This window comes from Typopeltis vanoorti, chromosome 24 (assembly GCF_054136105.1).
Source record: "Typopeltis vanoorti isolate ZY-2024b chromosome 24, IOZ_Tvanoo_1.0, whole genome shotgun sequence".
Lineage (NCBI taxonomy): Eukaryota > Metazoa > Arthropoda > Arachnida > Uropygi > Thelyphonidae > Typopeltis > Typopeltis vanoorti.
Window position 1 is genome coordinate 36,867,500 of NC_143572.1, and position 21,860 is coordinate 36,889,359.

General features: G+C 36.5%; 1 protein-coding gene across 1 annotated transcript in view; it reads right to left on the reverse strand.

Annotated features, from left to right (window-relative positions):
* Positions 1-21,860, reverse strand: part of LOC150093110 (uncharacterized) — a 532,180-nt gene that overhangs the window by 66,353 nt on the left and 443,967 nt on the right. The window contains exons 18-19 of the mRNA XM_090414155.1: positions 21,636-21,774; positions 2,283-2,425 (exon numbers count right to left, since the gene is read on the reverse strand). Of these exons, the coding sequence (XP_090270281.1) occupies positions 2,283-2,425; positions 21,636-21,774 (282 nt within the window). The remainder of the gene's footprint in view (positions 1-2,282; positions 2,426-21,635; positions 21,775-21,860) is intronic.

Genomic DNA, 21,860 nt, shown 5'->3' on the forward strand with positions numbered 1-21,860 from the left:
TTACTAATTACAACAACATTATAGCATTTTCATGGTTCAAGGGAGAGAAAAACTAACTATTCCAATGAAAGATTCAGATAATAATATATATTATTATATATTATCATCATCACTAAAGAAAATTTATTTCAAGAGTTTTATATGACACCCATTTATCAGTTCTTCATTGAAGCAGAGATACAATGATTGAATCAAATAAGCATCATAAAAATATAACACAGGCAAAAGAAAAGTGAGAAAAAAAAAGTTTGGTTGTAAAGCCAATGCTATTATCTGAATTAACAGTCATCGTTAAGTAGATTTAATAGCTTTTTCAATCACATTAACATGTTTATAATGATGTATCACAATTTAATGAAATGTGTAATATTAAACCATTAGAAACTAAATGGGCAGAAGAAGCTGCACATGATGGTATGTTTTTAGTATTTGGAGTGTCCAGAATTCTGCAGTCTGACAATGGTAGTAAAGTTTCAAATTAAATAATAGAAAATTTGCAAGATATGTGACTAGATTGGAAAACTATACACGAAAACCAAAGAACTGCCAAAATCAGTGTAACATGAAAAGAGCAATTCAGGATACTGAAAATATACTGCAAGTAAATGGAGTAAGGTACTGTCATTCATCCATTTTATGAAAAACAAATCCTACTTCTCAGGAATTAAAAGGATTCCCTATGAAACAATGTTTGGCATTGCACTAAAGTTAACCCTACTATTTTAAAACTGTGAGTATAAAAATTCAAGAAGTAAAGCTTTGAAAAGCATTTGAAATGAAAATAATTTTCAGGATTAAATAAACCATTAAGAAACAAATTTCAAAATTTCTACAACAACTACAACTATTGTACTTGAAAAAGCTGAGGATGATTTTTATAAATCGAACACCAGAAATGGAATTATAATGGAATTATGCATAAGGTCACAATCTGGTGTTTGTGGTGAAAAACTTGTTGCTTATGAAGTACCACCAGAAAAAAGGTGCCTCTTTGAATGGTATAGCACAATTAAATGATACAGGTCAGGGTTTTGTGAAATGTATATGTAAGCAAAGATGTCACACTACAAAATGTTGATGTGTAAATGTTTGTAATTTGAATGCCATTACAGTTCATCATGGAAAAATAAATTAACAAATGCCTGCTTCTTTTCACATGATTTACATTGACATATTATTTTTATTATTATGTTATTCATTTGCATTCAATGGACCATTTGCAACATTTTGCCAACCAATATTTTTTTATATATATTATAACTATATACTTTAATCCTGTAATTATTCTATAAAATGATTGAATTATATACTTTATTTGGTAACACACACACACTTAAATATAATTTAAAAATGAAAGCTATTTTTTTTTTTACAAATTAAAACACTGTTACTCCAAGTAAAAATCAAATATTATAACATATCAAAAGACCAAATGAATTAATAATAATAAAAAAAAAATTACATCAATCTTCACATGTTTTGAACAAAAAACACACTTAAAGAAATATACAAGGGTAGTTCCAAAAGTTTCTGGCCTGACTAACTTTTAGAGGTATTAGAAAGAAAACAACTGTATCACTTTTCAACATAATCTCCCTTTACTACAATACTCTCTCTCTTTTCCAGGGTAAAATTGTATAATCCATTCCTTCATAGTGGAATATGAAGGAGAAGCTTTCCCACAAACACCATCCCATCACTGTTTGATAACACCAAAGAAGGACTTGGAGAAAGTCCTTCTTTGGTGAAAAGCTTCGCAGCACGGTAATCAATTTTTAGCATGCCACTTAATGTGCCATGTGTTAGTCAAACGAGTACCTCCAACTAAATGATACAGGTAGAGAGTTGTTACACTAACCTCACCATAGATGGTGCTATCTGTCATACACAGAGTTTTAAAATTGACATGAATTTTATATGTCAGGCCGGAAACTTTTGGAACCTACCTTGTAATATAAATTATACATTTTTTTTTTTTTTTTTTTTTTAGATGAACACAAGAATGGGCACTTGTGTGTGTGTGGGGGGAATGCTAAAACATCAATAGAAGTGATGCTTTCGGAAACTAATAATGAAACTATCATTTCTGATAAAATTGTTATTCTTTTTTAGTTTGGATAACTAATAAATCATAATAGTTGACACTCGAATATCTGTTGTACAAAGATTTTATTTGGTAAAACTGATAAAGCAGTCACTGTATGCAAATGATTCTGTCTTTGCTTAGAAAATAGAGGAGCATTTGGCAGGTTTAACTATAAAAATAACAATATACCACTTACCAGATTCATAATGTCTTTTTCTAGTACCTCTTCGGCTGGAACGTGAAGAATGGTAACTCCTCCTCCTTCCTTTCCAACTACCTGAACCAGTATCATTCCCATTATCACTAGGTATAGATGGAGTGATCTCAGTTTCCGAACCACTGAAAAAAAAAAAAAAAAAAAAAAAAAAAAAAATGTAACCATTATCAAGAATGTTAATATACAGTGAAAATGATTGTGAAATCAAACCATGAAGAAAGTTTAAATGTGAATGATTACTTGACCATTGCACAGCCAGAGGTTTTTAGTGAAACATAAGCTGTTTCTGTACAACACACCACAAAATAGGCATTTTTTTTTTTTGAAAAAACATCCTGTTTTTTTTTTTTTTCTCATAAATAACTATTTATTTACATAAATATCTGACGCTATGTTTCATGAACATCCACAACTAAATAAAATTATTCAATTATTTCTAACCAATCAATTATTTAATTTGTTGTTTGTTTCTAGTGACTGTAAGATGGCGTTTATTTTTTCACTCATTCAATTATTTTTAACCAATATCACCTAAGCATTTACAGGGTGTCCCAAAATTCACGCTTAGTGCCATTTGTGTAGTAAAGTGTTGCCAACGAGAAAAAAAAGACAGCGTGATAGCTGACAGTTCAAGGTTATTAAAAATGACCACACACAGCGAAGAGAGTTCGTTGAATGGATTATGGAACAACAACAACAACAAGTGGATGCTTATTTTTCAAACAAAATCATCTTCAGCGATGAGGCTCATTTTCATCTTGATGGCTTCCTTAATCGAAAAAATTGTCGCATTTGGGGTTCAGAAAATCCACGAGTGATTGTTGAGAAACAAATGCATCCACAACGTGTCACTGTTTGGTGTGGATTTTGGGCTGGAGGCATCATCGGTCCATTCTTCTTCGAAAATGCAGCTGGTAAGGCAATAACAGTTAATGGTGCTCACTATCGCGACATGATAATCCAGTTTTTTGTGCCTAAATTGCAAGATATGGATGTGGACGATATGTGGTTTCAACAAGACGGTGCCACATGCCATACAGCCCGAGAAACAATTCAATTATTGCATGAGTCATTTCCTGGTCGTGTAATTTCCCGTTTTGGTGATCAGAATTGGCCGCCCAGATCATGTGACTTAACACCGTTGGACTTTTTACTTTGGGGTTTTTTGAAGTCTAAGGTTTATGCCAACAAGCCCACGACCACCCACACCTTGAAGGAGGAAATTGAGCGCTGTATCAACGAAATTCAGCCATTTTTATGCAAAACGGTCATGGAAAATTTTGACAAAAGAGTGCGTATGTGCTAGCAAGGCCGTAGAGGCCATTTACCCGATATGCCATTCCATGCATAACCCTATAATGTATACTTTATGAATCAATAAGAAATTACAATTTTTAATTAAAAACCTGTGTTTTCTATCAAAATTACTTCTTGCATGAATTTTGGGACACCCTGTAGTTACAGTCAATTTGAAATTTATAATAACATGACTACTGATACTCTGAAAGAAGTACTTTTCTTTCCTGGACAAACTCCAACTCATCATCTAGAAGAAGAAGAATAAACCCAACATCAGAAGAAATGATGATGATAGGAAGTATCAATATAAGGAGTATTAATGGCAAGGAAGTCAAACAAGCAGAAGAATTGGAAAGTACCACGTGCACATAATTGGCATTACAGAGACAAAGATAAAAACAGGTGAGATGTTACCAAATAATAAGTACAGGATGTCATTTTCAGGCAATAATGATCAAGGAAAGGAAGGAGTAGCAATAGCATTCAATACCAAACATGAAGATAAACTTCTTAATTGGAAGGCAGTATCAAGGAGAATTATGTGGTAAACTTCAAAATGGGGAAATGGACATTGAAACTTATTTGTGCCTATGGTCCCAAAGAAGGTTCTTCTAATAAAGAAGTAGAGGAATTTTTTTTTGAGTCAATTAGAACAGGCAACTGACATAAAGAAAATGGAAAAAGTAGTCCTTGTTGGAGACCTGAACAGCAGAGTAGGAAATGAATTTAACCAGGCATATAGAAACATTTTGGGAAAATTTGGAGAAACGGGCAAAGCTAATAATAATGGTAAGTATTTACTGGACTTCTTCTCAGGAGATGGACTAGTCATTACTAACACCATGTTTCAACATAAAGATGTGCACAAGTTCACATGGAGAGAAGACAAGAAATAAGAAACCCTCATTGATTGTGTCATTGTTGACAGTGATATCATAAATCTGGTTCAGAATACAAGAGTATAAAGAGGATTTGAAATTGGAAGTAACCATTACTTAGTACTGAGCAGAATAAAAATGGATATCATGCTGAAAAGAACAGTATGTAAGAAAGTTTTAAAAAGAATTAATGTTGAGCAGTTTTTACAGGTAAATTGAAGACTCAACAATGAAAACATAATTGAAAAAATCTGCTGCAGTTTGGAAACAAGAACCAAACCGTGGAGTCTTATTGGAAAACTCTGAAGAAGACACTGATTGATTCAACTAGGGAGGTATGTGTGATGAAGATGTCTGCAAGGATAGAAAAATAAGAACATCATGATGAACACAAGAAGTTAAAGAAACAGTCTTGGAAAATAAGAAAGCATACCAAAAGTTCCTAGCAAATAAGCCAGCAGATGCCCCTAAAAGAATACAGAGAAAAATGCAAGCAAGCTAAGCTATGTGTAAAAGTAGCTAAACAAAAGTCATGGGAAGACTTAGGTAAGAATATAGAAAATAAATATCAGGAAGGTGGCAAAATGTTCTGGAGGCTATTGAAGAAGCTTAGAAATGGAGGAAAGAGTATTATAAAAGGAATCAAAGATGATAAAGGTGACATGAAACTAAAGATAAGGATATCCTAGAAGTCTGGAGTAATTACTTTTTATTATTATGACACCTCCAGGGAGTCCAAAGACTCATCGAGGGAGGGCACCTACTCTCCAACTCCACCACTCAATCCACAAACTACAGAAAACTGTATTATCTGCACCAACACCATCTACTGCTCACCACCACAACTCAGCCAACCAGGCTGGCTTACAACACAATTATAATCATAATTCCTAATGATGTCGAATTCCGAATGATATGGAAATGAGAGCTCTATTCCAATAATGATATTGGAATAAAGCTCTCATAGTACGCCTCTCTAAAAAAAAAAAAAAAAGAAATAAAAAAAGAAATAAAGCTGAATGTGAAAATCACAGAGTCATTTCTCTACTAAGTGTTCTAGGTAAGATTTATGCAGGGCATGAATCACTGAAAGACTGTTAAACAAACCAAGCAGTGACAGAACCATACTAGAAAATGTTCAAGAGAAATGCAAAGAGGAGTACATATCGATACTTGAGATATAAAAAGCCATCAAAAACTTGAAATGTGGAAAGGCAGCTGGAGTAGATGATATCTGACCAGAATTGCTCAAATATAAAGGTGTAAATGTTTTGCAGTGCCTACACTGAATAAATCAGAAGGTCGAGTTCCTAATGATATGGGAATGAGAGCGCTATTCCAATAATGATATTGGAATAAAGCTCTCACAGTACCCATCTCTAAAAAAAAAAAAAGGAATAAAGCTGAATGAAAATCACAGAGTAATTTCTCTACTAACTGTTCCAGGTAAGATTTATGCAGGCATGACTGAAAAGAGGTTGAGAAAGATTGTGGAAGAGAAACTTGGAGAAAAACAAACCAGATTCAGGCCAAATAGAGGGTTGTCAATATCAGATTTTCACTTTAAGACAAACTTGAGAAATCGTGGGAATATGACTAGGATCTGTACTTAAGTTTTGTAGATCTGGAAAAGGCATACGACAAGGTGCTCCAAGAAAAGCTTTTCAAAACACTGCGATTATATGGTGAATGGAACATTATAGCAATACATAGTCTATATTTAAGCTGTCAGTCAGCAGTTATAATTGAAGGAAATACAGGAAGATGGTTTGATGTAAAATCAGGGGTTAGACAAGGATGAACAGTATCTCCACTCTTATTCATCATTTATATGAATCACATTATGAAAGAAAGTGGCATTAGGTCTGATATTAAGATATTAAAATGTCCAACTTAGTTCTCTGCTTTATGCAGATGATGTTGTACTCCTAAACACATCTAGTGCAAGTCTCCGGAATTCTTTAACTAAACTGAATAATAATAATAAGACAAAGACAATGAAAATAGGCAGAAGCACTGAAAATATCAACTGCATTGCGAATGGAGAACCTATAGAACAAGTAAAACATTTCAGCTACTTAGGCATGATTTTTAGTGAAAATGGTAAATTAAATATGGAAATAGACAACAGAATCAATAAAACTGGTATGTAGGAAGTCAACTGAATAAATTTATATGGAATAAGAGAGAAGTTAATAAAATTAGTTTAATCCTTTATCCAAGTGTGAGCAAACAAAGTTTGCGCCTGAAGTATCTTCAGGACTAGGGTAAAGTGATACAACACCAGGGCAACTCGTTGCAAAGGCGGAGAAAGCTACCAACACTCCTAACTCAGTATCTCCTATAATGCAAAACACATCTCCTTGCGGATATGTCTAATGTTATGCATTAAAGGAAGGGCCACTACCCAGACTAGTTTCGACCTTTATTGAGGTCTCTTCAGTGAGAGCCAGGCCCTAGTGGAAATACCAAGCAGAAGCATTAGCAGGTCATCTCTACCTATAGGAGTTGCCAAATGGTGTGCCACCCTTTTTTAATAAATTACTCTGGATTTAGAGAAAGATGTTGAAAGTTTATTTTTTCACTTGGTTAGAGTATAATAAAATTAGTTTAATCCTTTATCCAAGTGTGAGCAAACAAAGTTTGCGCCTGAAGTATCTTCAGGACTAGGGTAAAGTGATACAAGTCCTGAAGATACTTCAGGCGCAAACTTTGTTTGCTCACACTTGGATAAAGGATTAAACTAATTTTATTATACTCTAACCAAGTGAAAAAATAAACTTTCAACATCTTTCTCTAAATCCAGAGTAATTTATTAAAAAAGGGTGGCACACCATTTGGCAACTCCTATAGGTAGAGATGACCTGCTAATGCTTCTGCTTGGTATTTCCACTAGGGCCTGGCTCCCACTGAAGAGACCTCAATAAAGGTCGAAACTAGTCTGGGTAGTGGCCCTTCCTTTAATGCATAACATTAGACATATCCGCAAGGAGATGTGTTTTGCATTATAGGAGATACTGAGTTTGTTGGTAGCTTTCTCCACCTTTGCAACGAGTTGCCCTGGTGTTGTATCACTTTACCCTAGTCCTGAAGATACTTCAGGCGCAAACTTTGTTTGCTCACACTTGGATAAAGGATTAAACTAATTTTATTATACTCTAACCAAGTGAAAAAATAAACTTTCAAGAGAGAAGTTAGTCAAAACACTAAATTAGCTGTATACAAGACAGTGTTCAAACCAATTTTACTTTATGCATCTGAGAGATGGGTTAGAAATAAAACACTTGACCAAAGACTAGAGAACACAGATATGAGAGCCCTGATGGCATTAGTGGCAATATCATATTAAAAAATGAGGATATTAGGAAAGAACTTAACATTGTTAGCATCCAGGAATGCGTTAGCAGCGCTAATCTCAGGTGGTATGGTCACTTAAACAGAATGGAAGAGGAAAGATTAGCAAAACGTGTTTCTCTGCCAGGTTAGCAGAAAAAGACCCAGAGAAAGATCAAGATATAATTGGATAGATACAGTAAATAGTGCCTTAGAAGACAGAAATATAATATCTGATAATGTCGGAGTCTTGACAGCTAACAGATTGATTTGGAGGACAATTAAGTATGATATTCTTGGTATGGTGCCAATGCATGGTAGAATAATGACAGCAAAGACGACATTGTTGGGTGATTTGAATTTCCATGATTTTGTACAGTGCATGTGCGAGATGTATTCATTGCAAAAATTAAAAGATTTATGGAAAGAGAGTGAAACAGTTGAACAAGTGTGTATTAAGTATTTCGACAGTGAGTGCCAGTTAGGTGGTGAGAATGAAGTGAATGTTAGCAGAGTAGATATTATTGGTGGAAAACGTTGAAATTAATATTCAATATGTGGTAGGGAAAATACAGTTGCATGAAATATACCTAAATAAGGAAATAGATTACATCCTTCACAGGAAAAAGTTGCAGAAGTGGCAAGAGATTAGCAGTGGTAAAAAGAGAGATCACATCAACAAATGAGAAAAATAAGGTAAGGAGAAAATTATGTACAGGTGACTTTATGACAGAAGAGAACTTAAAGAAAGTATAACAAAATCATGTTTCCCTGGTGCAAAAAGGAAAGGCAACAGAACTGTCTTGGTTAGCACTAGTGATCTGAGAGGTGAGAAGTATTCTATGAGGGAGGATATGAAGGAGTTGTTAGATGAAGCAAAAAATGAAAAGCGAGAAGGTGAAGATTGTAAGTCTCCTGCCATGCTATGATAGGGGTGAATTCAGGAGTAGGGCAATGAAAGCAAACAACTCAATACACAGGTTGTGAAGAAGGAATGATGTACCTAGTCAACTATAAATACTGTTACAAACTTGAACAGCACATGTACTTTTAATCTATTAGTAAATCATAGTATTAGTAAATACAATGTGCATATAGCAGTACTCAATACTTGAAATGTCTCCCTTTTGCCTTCAGGCACCCAAAGTCTGTGAGGACATATTAATGCTGCCATTGAAATGTGTCCTCATATCAAACATCCAAAAGAAATGATGCCACTGCTCACTCTAAATTCACCTTCAGGTTGGCGATGCTGGAGTGTCGTTCGTTGCAGGCTAATCTCTCAAGTCCCAACCACAATTTTGAAATCCAATGGATTCAAATTTGGACTTCCGGATAGCCTATCAGATGGTGATATGTGGTCAGGCACATTCACCTCCAACCACTGTGTGTGGTGCCTGCCTTATGTGCAGGAGCTGAGTTCTGTTGGAAGGTCAACTGCCTACCATAGGTCATCCCCCCCACCAAACTATCAATGACATGGGGTGATGTTCTGAATCCTGGGTACAATCGCATGTGCTGTGTGGCCATCTGGGGCATATACCTGATTGTTTTAGCAGTTAAACAACTCTTCTTATCTGTGAAGAGGATATCTCTGTGCCTGTTGCTCATGTAACACCAGAGAAGTGCCTTTGATTTTGTCATCCTCTATCACATAAGTTGTGATGTTAGAAAGTGTCCAAATAGGATGACGATAGGCTCTCACCCCCAGGATATCAGTTATTACACGTGGCATTGTTCTCTGTGAAACGCTCATCTCTCACGACATCACTTGAACACAGTGTGACCACACTGCGTTCTCACAGGATTACGGTGGAGGCATGCCTTCACAGTCCTCATAAGCTGGTTCAGCATAATTCAGAGTGGTCGACCTGTTCTTTGGCAGTCAGATATATCTTCTATATCATAATGGTTAACAGTCTGATACACAAACATCCTAATGATCAAGTGTTTTTAGCAAGTTGAAAATAACAGGTAACTGAATTCCAACCTTGTAAAGTGCTATTACAGCTACACGGTTCTCATAATCTCCCCACTGAATGTTAACCAGTACAGCTAAACAACTCAACAACTCTCTCTCTCTATCGATAAACATGCAAATATTAGCTGTGTACAGTGCCATTAACAGAACCAGGCTTGCACGATTTGTGAGCAGAGGGGGTGTGAGGAAGTTGTAACAGTATTTATGGTAAGACTGTGTAGAGTTTGTGGAGCTATGGCTTGTGTTTGATGGAAAGAAGTATTTGTATAATGCTGACAGACTGCATCTAAATGGTTTTAGTTAGGCACCTGGAGAGAGCTTTGTTCACTAAGCATGCTGAACTGCAAATTCAGGAAAACTTAAGCAATTAGGGTGGATGCATGTAAATATGTGTGAAAGTATTCGTGAGGTGAGTGAGAAGGACCAACACTGAATTACAATATTGAATAAGATAGTCAATTCAGGAAGTAAAGGTTGTCGTGAGCCTAAAGGGATGCTGCAGTTTCTGTATATTAATACCAGAAGTATCAGGAACAAGAGGGAGAAGTTTTTGGCATTTGTCAGTGCAACCTTGCCAAAAGTCATAGGCATTAGTGAGAGTTGGCTAACTGCAGATGTAGTTACGGGGATAGAATGTGTAGGGTTTAATATTTTCAGGAAAGACAGGATATGGGGGAGGGGTACTGTTGATGACAGCAGATGAATTGCATCCAAAAAGAATATGAGACAGGCGAGATGGGTTGTTCATTTGAAACAGTCTGAAAATGTGAAATAGGCCCGGGGGGGGGGTCCAGGGATAATCTGGAAGACAGTATCAGCAAATTAGTATAATGAGAGCAAGTTGAGTGATTATTACATAGGACTTCAACTATGGAGCTACAGATTGGAAGGATGAGAGATCACACGCACTAAGGAAATGGAATTTATACACCAATTGAGAGATAATTACTTCAGGCAGCATGTGATGGAGGGGACTCGAGGTACAAGACTACTGGACCTGGTCATGGGATCAGAAGAGCTATCCATAACTAAGGTAGCTACATTTCCTTCGAATGGGAAAAGTGAACATTCAGTTGTTACTTGGGAGATTGTAAAAAATTGAGTAGCATTCTGTCAAGAATGTGATATATATGGAACCACAAGGCAGGTGATTATGACAAGCTTTGTAGGAAGCTTGAAGCTGTGCCACTGCATAAAACCCTACAAGGGAAGAATGTTGATAGTGAATGGGAGATAGTTGAGGGTATCTAGAGGGAGGTATATTAAATTGTATACCTAAGGTAAGGAAGGTTAATCAGGTAGAAGTTACATGGATGAGTAATATTATTAAGCATGAGCATCAGAAAAAAAAATGCTGTGGAGGATATATAAGGAGAAATGTGACCAGAGTCATGAACAGTACAGGGGGTCAGGCAGTAAGGTGACCAGTATGGTGGAAGGCAAAATCAGATTATGAGAAGAATCTAGCCTAGTAGGCAAAAGGAAATCCCAAAGAGTTCTATCGCTATGTGGCAAAAGAGGAAGAATGCCTATGGAAGGGTAACCTTAATAAGTGCTGATGGTAACCAGGTGACAGAAACAAATAAAACAGTTGAGTTACTGAGTGACCATTTTGCAAGAGTATATCATTGAAACTGAACTGGAGGTTCTTAGGATATTGCAGAATCTCAATGTAAATACAGCTGGGGATCAGATGGGATATCGGCTTGCATTTTGCAGGAATGTGTAAGGGAACTGGCTATTTAATTTAAGTCAGCTATGGTAGCGTTCCAAGGGAGTGGAAAGATGGCAAAATAATTCCCTTGCATAAGGGAGGTTCTAAGGCTGCAGCAGCAAATTAGAGACCAATCAGAATCTCAGGAGCAGTGATGAAAGTAATGGAAAAATTGGTCGAAAAGAGAATTCATGAATGGGTGGATGAGAATATGATAATCTATGAAGGGCAACATTGCTTTTAAAAAAAACCTTTTTTTTTTTTTTTAAAAAAAAAAAAAAAAAAAATTTATAATAGCTAAGTTGTATAAAGGGAAATGGCTACACAATGATTTTACAAAGGCATTTGACAGAGTACTGCATGGAACTCTGTTGCACAAATTAGAACAAATGGGGATAGATATGATCCTGGTTATGTGGATAAGAGGGTGGCTGCTGGACAGATATCAAAAAGTGATATATGGAGGAGCACAATCCAGACAAAAGCTGGTGACTAGTGGTGTGCTGCAAAGTTCGGTGCTAGGACCACTACTGTTTAATTGTACATAAATGATATAGGAAATAACCTGAAAGGTTATTTCCTATATCATTTATGTACAAATTAGCAGTTGTTTGCCAATGATGCAAAATTAGGTAGAGTAATGGTTAATTAATTATGATGATGTAGAGAGCTTGCAGGATAATAATTTAAATAGACAAAAAATATGGGTGTCAGTTTAATATGGGGATGCAAAATCTCTCATGATATGTTACATTGTAACTTTATTATGTTTTTCTAAGGAGATTGCACTTGGAGAAATGTTAATTTTGTCTGTGTAATAACTTAACCACAAGTCTTTGTTAAAATAATGTGGTATATGACGTCATTATGTAATGCTGTTAACCCATGTATATATATATGGTAATTTCAAAAGACACGTGAAGTATGACATCATCATGTTCGGATGTCCATAAATGACCATACATGGAAGTTTCAAGAGATGCAACATGCATACTACAGAAGTCTGAGCCTTTATAAGGTGAAACGTCGAGAAGAACTTTGTCTTAGGTTTCTCAAACTTCTCTTGCCTGGGTCTGACACAACATGAGGTCCATCAGTAATCAAAAGAAAAGCATCATAGGTCTGAGGATTCTCTTATCTGGTTAAGTTATTACATGGGTCTGCCACCATGAAAAGTATTGTGTTGATTGTCAGGACATCTCACTAGGAAAGAGTTGCACATTGCTATGTGAAGGATCCTAAAGGGCATAGAATAACTGAAGACTCAGACAAAGAAGAAATTTGGCAGGAAATCAAGAACAAGCCAGTTGAAGGAAAGAAAGATAAAAAGGAGCACTTTCATGTGAACAAAAGATTCATGTAAAAGGCAGTGCTGAATGAGAATTGTAAGTACATACATATGTGATATTTCTGAGTAAGAACATACATCAAGTGTGTATGTTCTTGCTCAGAAATTTATTTGTTTTGTGACTGCTCCAGTTAGATTATGTATTGAGTGCGAGATTATAAGATTTTAATCCTGTTTATTATGGGTACAATAAGAGTGTGTACGTTAACAATTAAAATAAGCTCACTAAAGGTGTGTCTTAATCTCAACTGTGTATAATTAATTATTGTAAGAGTACTGAACTGGATAATGTAATTTAATATTGAATTAATCTTGCCTAAGGTATGCTTTATTTCCAGTTAGTGTATGTATGACTAGCAGGATATTCTAGATTGCGATTTAACTTTAAGGGAAGAAACTAAGTCTGAATCAGGAAGAATTGAAATTGACAAAGGCTGGTAGTGCAATTGTGTGTGTATGTTAACATGGATATTCTTTTTTGATTTAATTAAATGGTTTATAAACAACACATTGGACTGATTCTGTCAAGCACTATCCTGATAATTTTGAACCTGCATAAGATAAAGTTTAAGTCATCAATAATCAAGCCACAACTAATTAAAGGTAGAGATTAACAAAAGCAGGGAATGCTTACAATATCTGCTTGGTCTTTAGTTTAAAATCTTATAATCTTACACTCAATACATAGTCTAACTGGAGCATTCATAAAAAAAAATAAATTTGTTGGACTATACAGCATGAGAACATAAGATCTAGTAGAAAGAAATATGAGGGTGGTCTGAAAAGTTCTCAGCTAGCAATGAAAACACGAATTTATAATTTCAAAATTATTTTTATTCTTCAACATAATCTCCCTGACGACTAATACATTTATTCCAGTGATGCTCCAGTGCCATTATTCCGTTCTTGTAGTGGTTCTCAGTAAGATCTGCAAAATAACCCTCTACAGCTGCAATCACCTCTTGATTGGAAGAAAAACGCTGACCACTGAGGAAGAGTTTTAGTTTTGGGAACAGATAAAAGTCAGAGGGAGCGAAATCTGGAGAATAGGGTGGATGTTCCAACAATTCATAGTGCAGATCCTTTAATTTTCCCAATGCCAAAACACCTCTGTATGCAGGTGCGTTGTCCTGATGAAAAATGATTTTTTCTTCTGCAAACCAGGTCTTTTCTCATGAATTTTTTTGTCTAGTCTGGTTAAAAGATCAGAATAATATTCCCTGGTTATTGTTTTACACTTTTCATGATAATTAATAAACAAAATGCATCCCAAAACACTGATGCCTTGACCTTTTCTGCTGATGGAACCTACTTTGTCTTCTTTGGTGCTGAACAACCAGCTTCTATCCAGTTTTAACTGCTGTTTGGATTCTGGTGTGTAATGGTGAATCCAAGTCTCATCCATAGTAATAAATCGACACAAAATCAGTTTTATTCTTGTTAAAATGCTCCAAGCACTGTTCAAAATTTACATGCGAGTGCATTTTTGATCTGCTGTGTGCAAGCATGGTACCCATCTTGCGCAAAGCTTTTTCATTTGCAATTCTTCATGCAAAATATATCCCACACGTTCTTTTGAAATGCCTGTAGTCTCAGCAATTTCATGCACTTTGACTCGCCAGTCATCCAGACCATATCGTGCACTTGATCAATAATTTCTGGTGTTGTTACACTTTTTGGACCTCCTTTATGTGGATCATCTCCAAGGCTGGTATGGCCAAAATTAAACTCAGCAGCCCATTTCTTAATTGTCGAAAACGAAGAATAAGAGTGCCGATAAACTTTTATGAACTTCTAATGAATTTCTTTTGCCATTAAACCATCTTTTACAAAGAATTTTATAACTGCATGATACTCAATTTTATCCATTTCAAGGGATACAGACAACACTTTTGCTTCAGACAGCTGTATAAAACAAACTACTTGATAGAATGACTTGCAATTTCACGGATGCTTATGAAAGATGTACCAACTTTTCCTTTTTACTTTAACATGCAGAGACGAACAAGTTGTTGTTCCTCTGTATCGAGCCTTGATAAGACCCCATCTGGACTTCTGTGCCCAGCTATGGGCACCAGGGTTTCTTTGTGATGGGGAGGAAGTGGAGAGGGTCCAGAGACGAGTGACCAAGATGATAGCAGGTCTGTGGAATGAACCTTATGAGAATAGGTTGAAGATTTGTGGGTTGCAGAAATTGGACGATAGGCGAAGGAGGGGTGATATGATTGAGACATTCAAATTACTGAAGGGTTTTTATAAGATTGATCCAGAAGATATTTTTGAAAATATGACTGGTGGTGGGAGGACTAGGGGCCATGCATGGAAGCTGGGCAAGAGCGTGGTTGACAAGGGTGTTAGAGCTAGGTTCTTTACTTGGAGAGTGGTAAATGAGTGGAATAAGCTTCCAGAGTCTGTTGTGGGTGCTACGACCGTGAATGAGTTCAAGGCAAGGTATGATAGATACTGTGTGAATGTTGAATAGTTGTTCTTGACATGATGTTAGGGCCTCCCTCGATGAGTCTGTTGACTCCTTGGAGTTTCCCGGAACAATAATAATAATAATAACTTAGGAAAAAAAAAATCTTGCCAATAGTGTTGCCATGTATGGTCAAGGCCAAGAACTTTTCAGACCACCCTTGTAATGGTAGTTGATAGTTAAGGCAGTCGACCATTTATGACGGTTCACAAAGTTTAAATTAAGTAGAGGAAAAAAAAAAAAAAAGATAAAGCAGGGTTGAGAAATGTGTAACAGAATCATACGAGAAATGTAAAGTTATACAATTTGGGATAAACAGTATACAACCTATGTATGACATTGATAGAACAGTACTCCAGGAAATAGATGAAACTAGGGATTTAGGAGTGGTGAGAGAGAGAGAGAGAGAGAGCGAGAGAGAGAGAGAGAGAAAGAGAGTTGAAGTTGAGAGGACATATTGCTAAGGTAGCTCATAAGATATCTTGCCTGTTGAAGAACACACAACTAGTAGAGATAAGGAAGTTGCTTTCCTCTTTATAAGGCCTTGATATGTCCACATTTCTGTGCTTATGTCTAGTCTCCTGGGTTTCTTGGGGGGGGGGGGGGATAAGGAAGTTGTGGAGAGGATTCAGAAGCGAGTAACCAGATGGTGAGTGGTCTGTGGACAGCAGAAGTTGGTTGATAGTGAAAAAGAGGGGATATGATGAAAGCATTTAAGTTACTTAAATGGCTTTTTAGGATTGATGCAGAGGAAATGTTTCAACACTTGGCTAGAGGAGACAGAACAAGAGGTCACCCCTGGAATTTGAGTAAAAGTCAGTAGGGGGTGTGAGGACTTGATTTTTTTCTTAGAGAGTTGTGAATGAATGGAATGGGTTGCCTGACAGTTGTTAGCACTTTGTCAGTTAATGGGTTCAAGAAGAGATATGACAGAGTCCGTGGATGGTCTGGGTCTCCAGTGATGAATCTTTGGACTCTATGAAGATGCCTGTATAATAATAATGATGCTCTCTAGCATGGTATTTCAGAGCAAATGTAAGCACAAACACTGCCAGTGGGCCAAAAGGAATCTTAGTGTATTTAGCGAAATTCAGAAGAATAGGGCTTTGAGTGTCTGAAATTCTGTTAGGAAAAGCAGGTGAGGTTTTGCAAACTGGAGATGGAAGTGGGCACTGTTGAGATTGGAGCAGAGACCATGTATATTCGTATATTTGTAAATTGGATCTGAAAATCTCTGGGATTTTTTTTGTTGACCACATGGGTCATACACATTCCCTATGCAGTACTTGTACCTTGTTTTTCAAGTTGGCTGTTAACACTGCTTGATTTTTGCACTATTCCTTTTTTGTGGTTGATGTACAATGTTTCTCTTTGTTTTTCTTCCAGTTGTTTGTGAAATTGTCAGCCTTGTTCACACAAGGTAAAGATAAGGTCAGTCCTGGCTTATATATGTGATTGGTAGAACTGACTTTGAGGTTGTTCACACAACCACCATTAGTTCTGATGCATATGCTGGCATGTCATGGGTTACTTTCACCAGTCATGGAAAAGTCATCCCGTCCTTTTTTTTGTTTGTAGGTCCGAAGTGGTGGTTTCTGATGATTTTTCTGCAGTCAAAAGTAGATTTTGCCATTCGTTTGGTGATGTTGTCCTTCAGTGTATTTTAACTTCGGTGTGAAAGTTGAGGATAATGTTATAAATTTTGTTCTTGGTCTCGACTGAGTCATATGCCATTGACGCGATGTGGATACAGAGCTGGCTGGTATCAGTGGCGAGTGATTTTTCACCTAAGAACTGATAGTGAATCTGTTCTAGCTTGGCTTTAATTGAATTTTGCAAGAGAAGATTTGGTCAATAGTAAGAGGAGCTACTCAAAATTTTCAATCTGTTTTTCTGAGTTTAGGAACTGTTGCCAATGTTTTGACACAACTCTCTTCAAAAGGAAGGTCTGTAAATGTTTTAAGAACAGAAATTGAATAATCCTGACCCATAATTGTATTCCGGGAGAGATAGTAAGTTAGGTGTTATACTTGCATTTCATTTTCTAGATCTTATCCCAGCCTACTTTGGTGTTGGCTGATTTGATTCTCAAAGATGTAAATTGGATCCCAGATTCCTTTTGGTTCTTACAGTAGATGTATTGTGTTTGCTCACAAGAAAGGCAATTAAATTTCTTGAGACAAAGTGTCTGAAAGATGTCCCAAGCTTTGTTTTGAGCCTTCTTGGTTGCTATACATCCACAATTCCACTATAGTTTAGTCCCACTCAATAATTTTGGTATTGCAGTTGTAACAGTTGCAGACACTATAACAAAATTCACTGCTTTACTGTAGGAGAGTAGGTAAACATTACAGAATCAAATTCTTTCAACATTAGGTCTTTCAGTATTCCAAATCTCCAAGCAGTGTAATATGCTTTTTCCAAATCAAAGAAGACTGATACTAAGTGCTCACACTTTAGGAAGGCATCTGTAATGGGCATTTCCAGTAGAACTAGGTGATTGGTTGTTGAATGATATTTACAGAAGCCTGATTGTGTCCTGAAAAAAAGGCTGTTTCTCTCCAGAAACCATAAAAGATGACTCTTGCACAAGCAGCTGGTCAGAGAAACTGGTTAATAGTTTATGAGTCATTTTGTTCCTTTCTTGGTTTAGGAAAGGCAATATTAATAATTGTTGTTGTCAGCCTGTAGAATCCCACTGCTGGGCAAAGGCCTCCCCCATGTTATTCCATTCAACTTTATTTTGGGCTGTTCTCGACCAGGTTGGTCCTGCTGTTAGAGTAAGTTCATCTCTCCATCTGACCTCTACTTCTCTTTCCCTCTCTAGGTTTAGTAAGCGGTGAGTTTATCCCATGTATCATCTTTTTTCTCATGAAGTGTCCTGTCTATTTCCTTTTTAGGTATTTTGCTGTTCTTATGAAGTCAGTGACTTTTGTTTTCTGTCTTATTTCTAGGGCTCTTATTAACATATTAATAAGCCTTTAGTCAAAGATCTGAAAACATGTTCTCACAGAAAATTATGTTGAAAAGGTGCAATAGTTGACCCACAGATGATGATAGCAAAAGATGTTTTACCATTTCAGTAGATGTCGTCTGGTCCAACAGCAGTTGCGTGCCATTTAAAACTTATTTCTTCTTTCTCGAATGGCCTTATATATTCTTCGGTGCCATTTGAAGAAAACAGAATTTCTTATTTTTCTGCTTGGCATTTTTCAAACAAGGAATTCATGGTGATAGAAAGATGCTGCTGATGTGTTAGCAAAAATCTTCCAGAGTGTGTTAGCAATTGCTGTTGGGTTGGGAACTGTACAACCATTATGTTCTAGGAAGGGGAACAGGTGGGTAGTGTATCTGTCTTTCATTTTGTCCCAGACTTCTTTACTGTTGGCTGCTCTCATAATGGAATAATGTACTGGATTCAAGATTCTTTTTGGCACTGATGACAGATTTGTCTTTCTCAAGCACATTTGAAAGCAATGAGGTTTGTTGTTGTGGGGTATCTGCAGAAGATACCCCCCCCCCCCCCGTGCTTTCTTCTGAGCTTCCCTGGTTGCTGTGCAATAGTCATTCTGACAACATGGCTCAGAAATGCATGGAAACCGACTAGTGCTTTAGTAATTGTAGTTGTAACAGCTTGTATAACAGCCTGTTACACGATTCACTACATCGATAATAGATGAGATGACCGCCATAGAAATAGAAAAGAATTCTGCTAATGAGGAAAAGGTGGAGCAGTCAGCTTGCTCAATTTTCCACTGTGATGTAATGCATGGCTGAAAAGTGGATATCACAAGAAGGTGATTGATTCCAAATTGTCATTAGTTTCCCACTTAAATAGTGGAAAAAGGGATAGTAAGTTGATTGCAGCAAAGCTTTGGGTACACATATTGAAGGTGTTGTTTCTTGTGTTCAAAAAGGAGAGATTACTGTTTTCAAGCATACACTTAACGACTCCTCCTCTGATGTTTGTGCGGGCACTACCCCCACAGAATGCTGTGTCCATTTAAATCCCCAGTAAAGCAAGAGGGGTGGTAACTGCAATGTGACATCAACACTGTCATCTTAAATATATTTTTTCTGAGAAGGAAGAGATGAACAGAGGATGTCCACCCTAAAAAAGAAAAATCCAAAACTGATAAAAGCAAATTCTCACAAAATCTGGAATTTGGATAGAACTACAAAACATACATAACTTCCTATAATGTTGCATGAATTGTTGCAGTTTCTGTCAAAACTTGGTATACCTCCTCTTGCATCCAAAAACAGTATGTTCTGCTCAGTCTTAATCTTTTGAATCTTCTTTTCATCCTTCCACTGTTGGCATGCTCAGAGCAAGTTGAATGTTGTCCTCCCTCATAATTAGTGCATTTATGTGACTGCATTTGGGTAAGGGAAGATTTTGACTGGGGAGACCAGTTATGGTATGTTTGATTTTTCATTTGTACAACATTGGTGCATCTGTTGACAAACAAGGCTTGGTCAACAGCCAGTAATGCAGAGCAGAATGGAGAATAATGCTTTCATACCAATATGGATTATTTCAGTGACCCATTCAGTACATATATTTGGGTTAGAAGGTTGGAAACAGTATCCCAACCAAGGGAATGAGGCGCAGCAATTGCAATCATCCCATTTGCCATTTTTATAGTGCCATGCAACAATTGGATGGAAGTGGGTATGTGTATGTTACTCCATGGGGAGGAGATATTAGCACTGGGTTATGGTCTGAGTTATCTAAAGGATAAACAGCATTCATAGTGTACTTGAAGGATCACTAGTAAGGGAGAGGTCCATGTATTTGGAAAGTGGCAGAGGTTTCTAGTATTCATCATAAGCATGCAAATGATTTGTGTAAGGTTGCTGGTGATAGCAAATATCTCAACATCTCTACCTGCCTCATGTGCAGTTGGAGAGGGAAACCAGTTAGTGCTGTGAACATTAAAGTCATCAAGGAAGATGACTTCACAGTCAGGAAAGTTAAATTGAGGAAAATCTACATTTAAAGAAAGGAAATCAAAAGGTACAAAATGATTGCTGCATTACAAGAACAGCAGAGATGGCAAACTAATTAGATAGCATGGGGTAGAGAGAGAGATTCTAAACCAAAGAGGTCAAAATCAGGAGATTCTAAGTTGGATACTCTTTGGATACATCAGAGCAGATTTATGCATGGAGGCCACCTTTGAGCTGATGGGAGTCAGAGTTGGGAAAGTTTGAGCATGACCATATTTCTGACATTTAAAGGCACAAAGAATTCAGAATATAGAGACCAACAGGACAATTAAGATACTCTGATTTTACTCATGTTGGGGATGTTGTGATGTTCAATAATATTAAGGATGGTATTTCTGGTCAGAATATCATTCATATGAGTACTCTTATGTGGCTGTTGTTCCTCAATCTTTTATGGAGCAAATCTCTTCATCAAGAACATCAAGGAGATTAAACTGTAATATTACTCCTTGAGAAAAGTTGCATTTTGTGGAGTTGCTGTAATTCAATTCCCCAATTAATGTTCTGAATGTTTCCAAAAATGTCTCCTGAGGGGCAGTTCTTAACAGATTTTAGGAACTGCCAGCACTTCAAAACTTTTCAGGATAAAGAAAGGTGACATTCTGAATCGGATGTTGACCTATTGAATTAATAACGAGGAAAGATGGAAATTTTTTAAAATTATTTTTTATTTTAAACCAACAACTGGGATGAGACTTGTTAAAAGAACTGTTAAACTTGAAGGTGAAGGACCCATTTTTAAAAAGGACGAATTCTGCTGCTGAGCTCTCCAATCACCATAAAGCAACACATGGATGTCTACTATCTGGCAAGCAATGATTGTTGATCCTTGTAAGCAAGCCCGCTATCCTAGAAATCCTGTTAGGCCATTCAGGATTGCCTGCCTTGCTAAAGAAGTGCAAGGCTATTAGGAATCCCCTTTCCAGATGTCCACAGGATCCATCACATGGCAAACGTGGCAATGGATCCAAGTGATCATAGTAATCTGGAAGATAATAAAAAAAAACTCAGAAGTAGAGCAAAGAAAGTACAGAAAAAGACAAAGAATGAAAAGGGTGAGTACCATCAATGAGAGGATCCCTCCACCATGAACATGTGCCCCACATGTAGGGGAATGATGACAAGAAAAAGGTAAGATTTTTATCTTAACCAAGGTTAGCTATTAGTAAGACCAAAAATGAAGGTTTCAATTAACATATGTTACTGTAATAGTTCATAAAACTAATTTGCAATAAAAATATGAGATAATAGACAAAAATTAATAAGTAATATTTTAAAAGTAATATTAACCTTGATCCTTTATATTCATCATCACTATCTTCTTCTTCTTCTTCAGTGCTGTCTAAATCATTTAAGCGCCTGTGCCGTTTCTTTTTCCGTTCTGTTCTTTCAAAATTTGTGATATTGGACATATCTTTACCCCTGCCACCTAAAATTATCCATGATTAATTGAAATGAAAAAAATATATATATAAATATAAATAAAAGGCCATGATAAAATATCTGAGTTTGTTC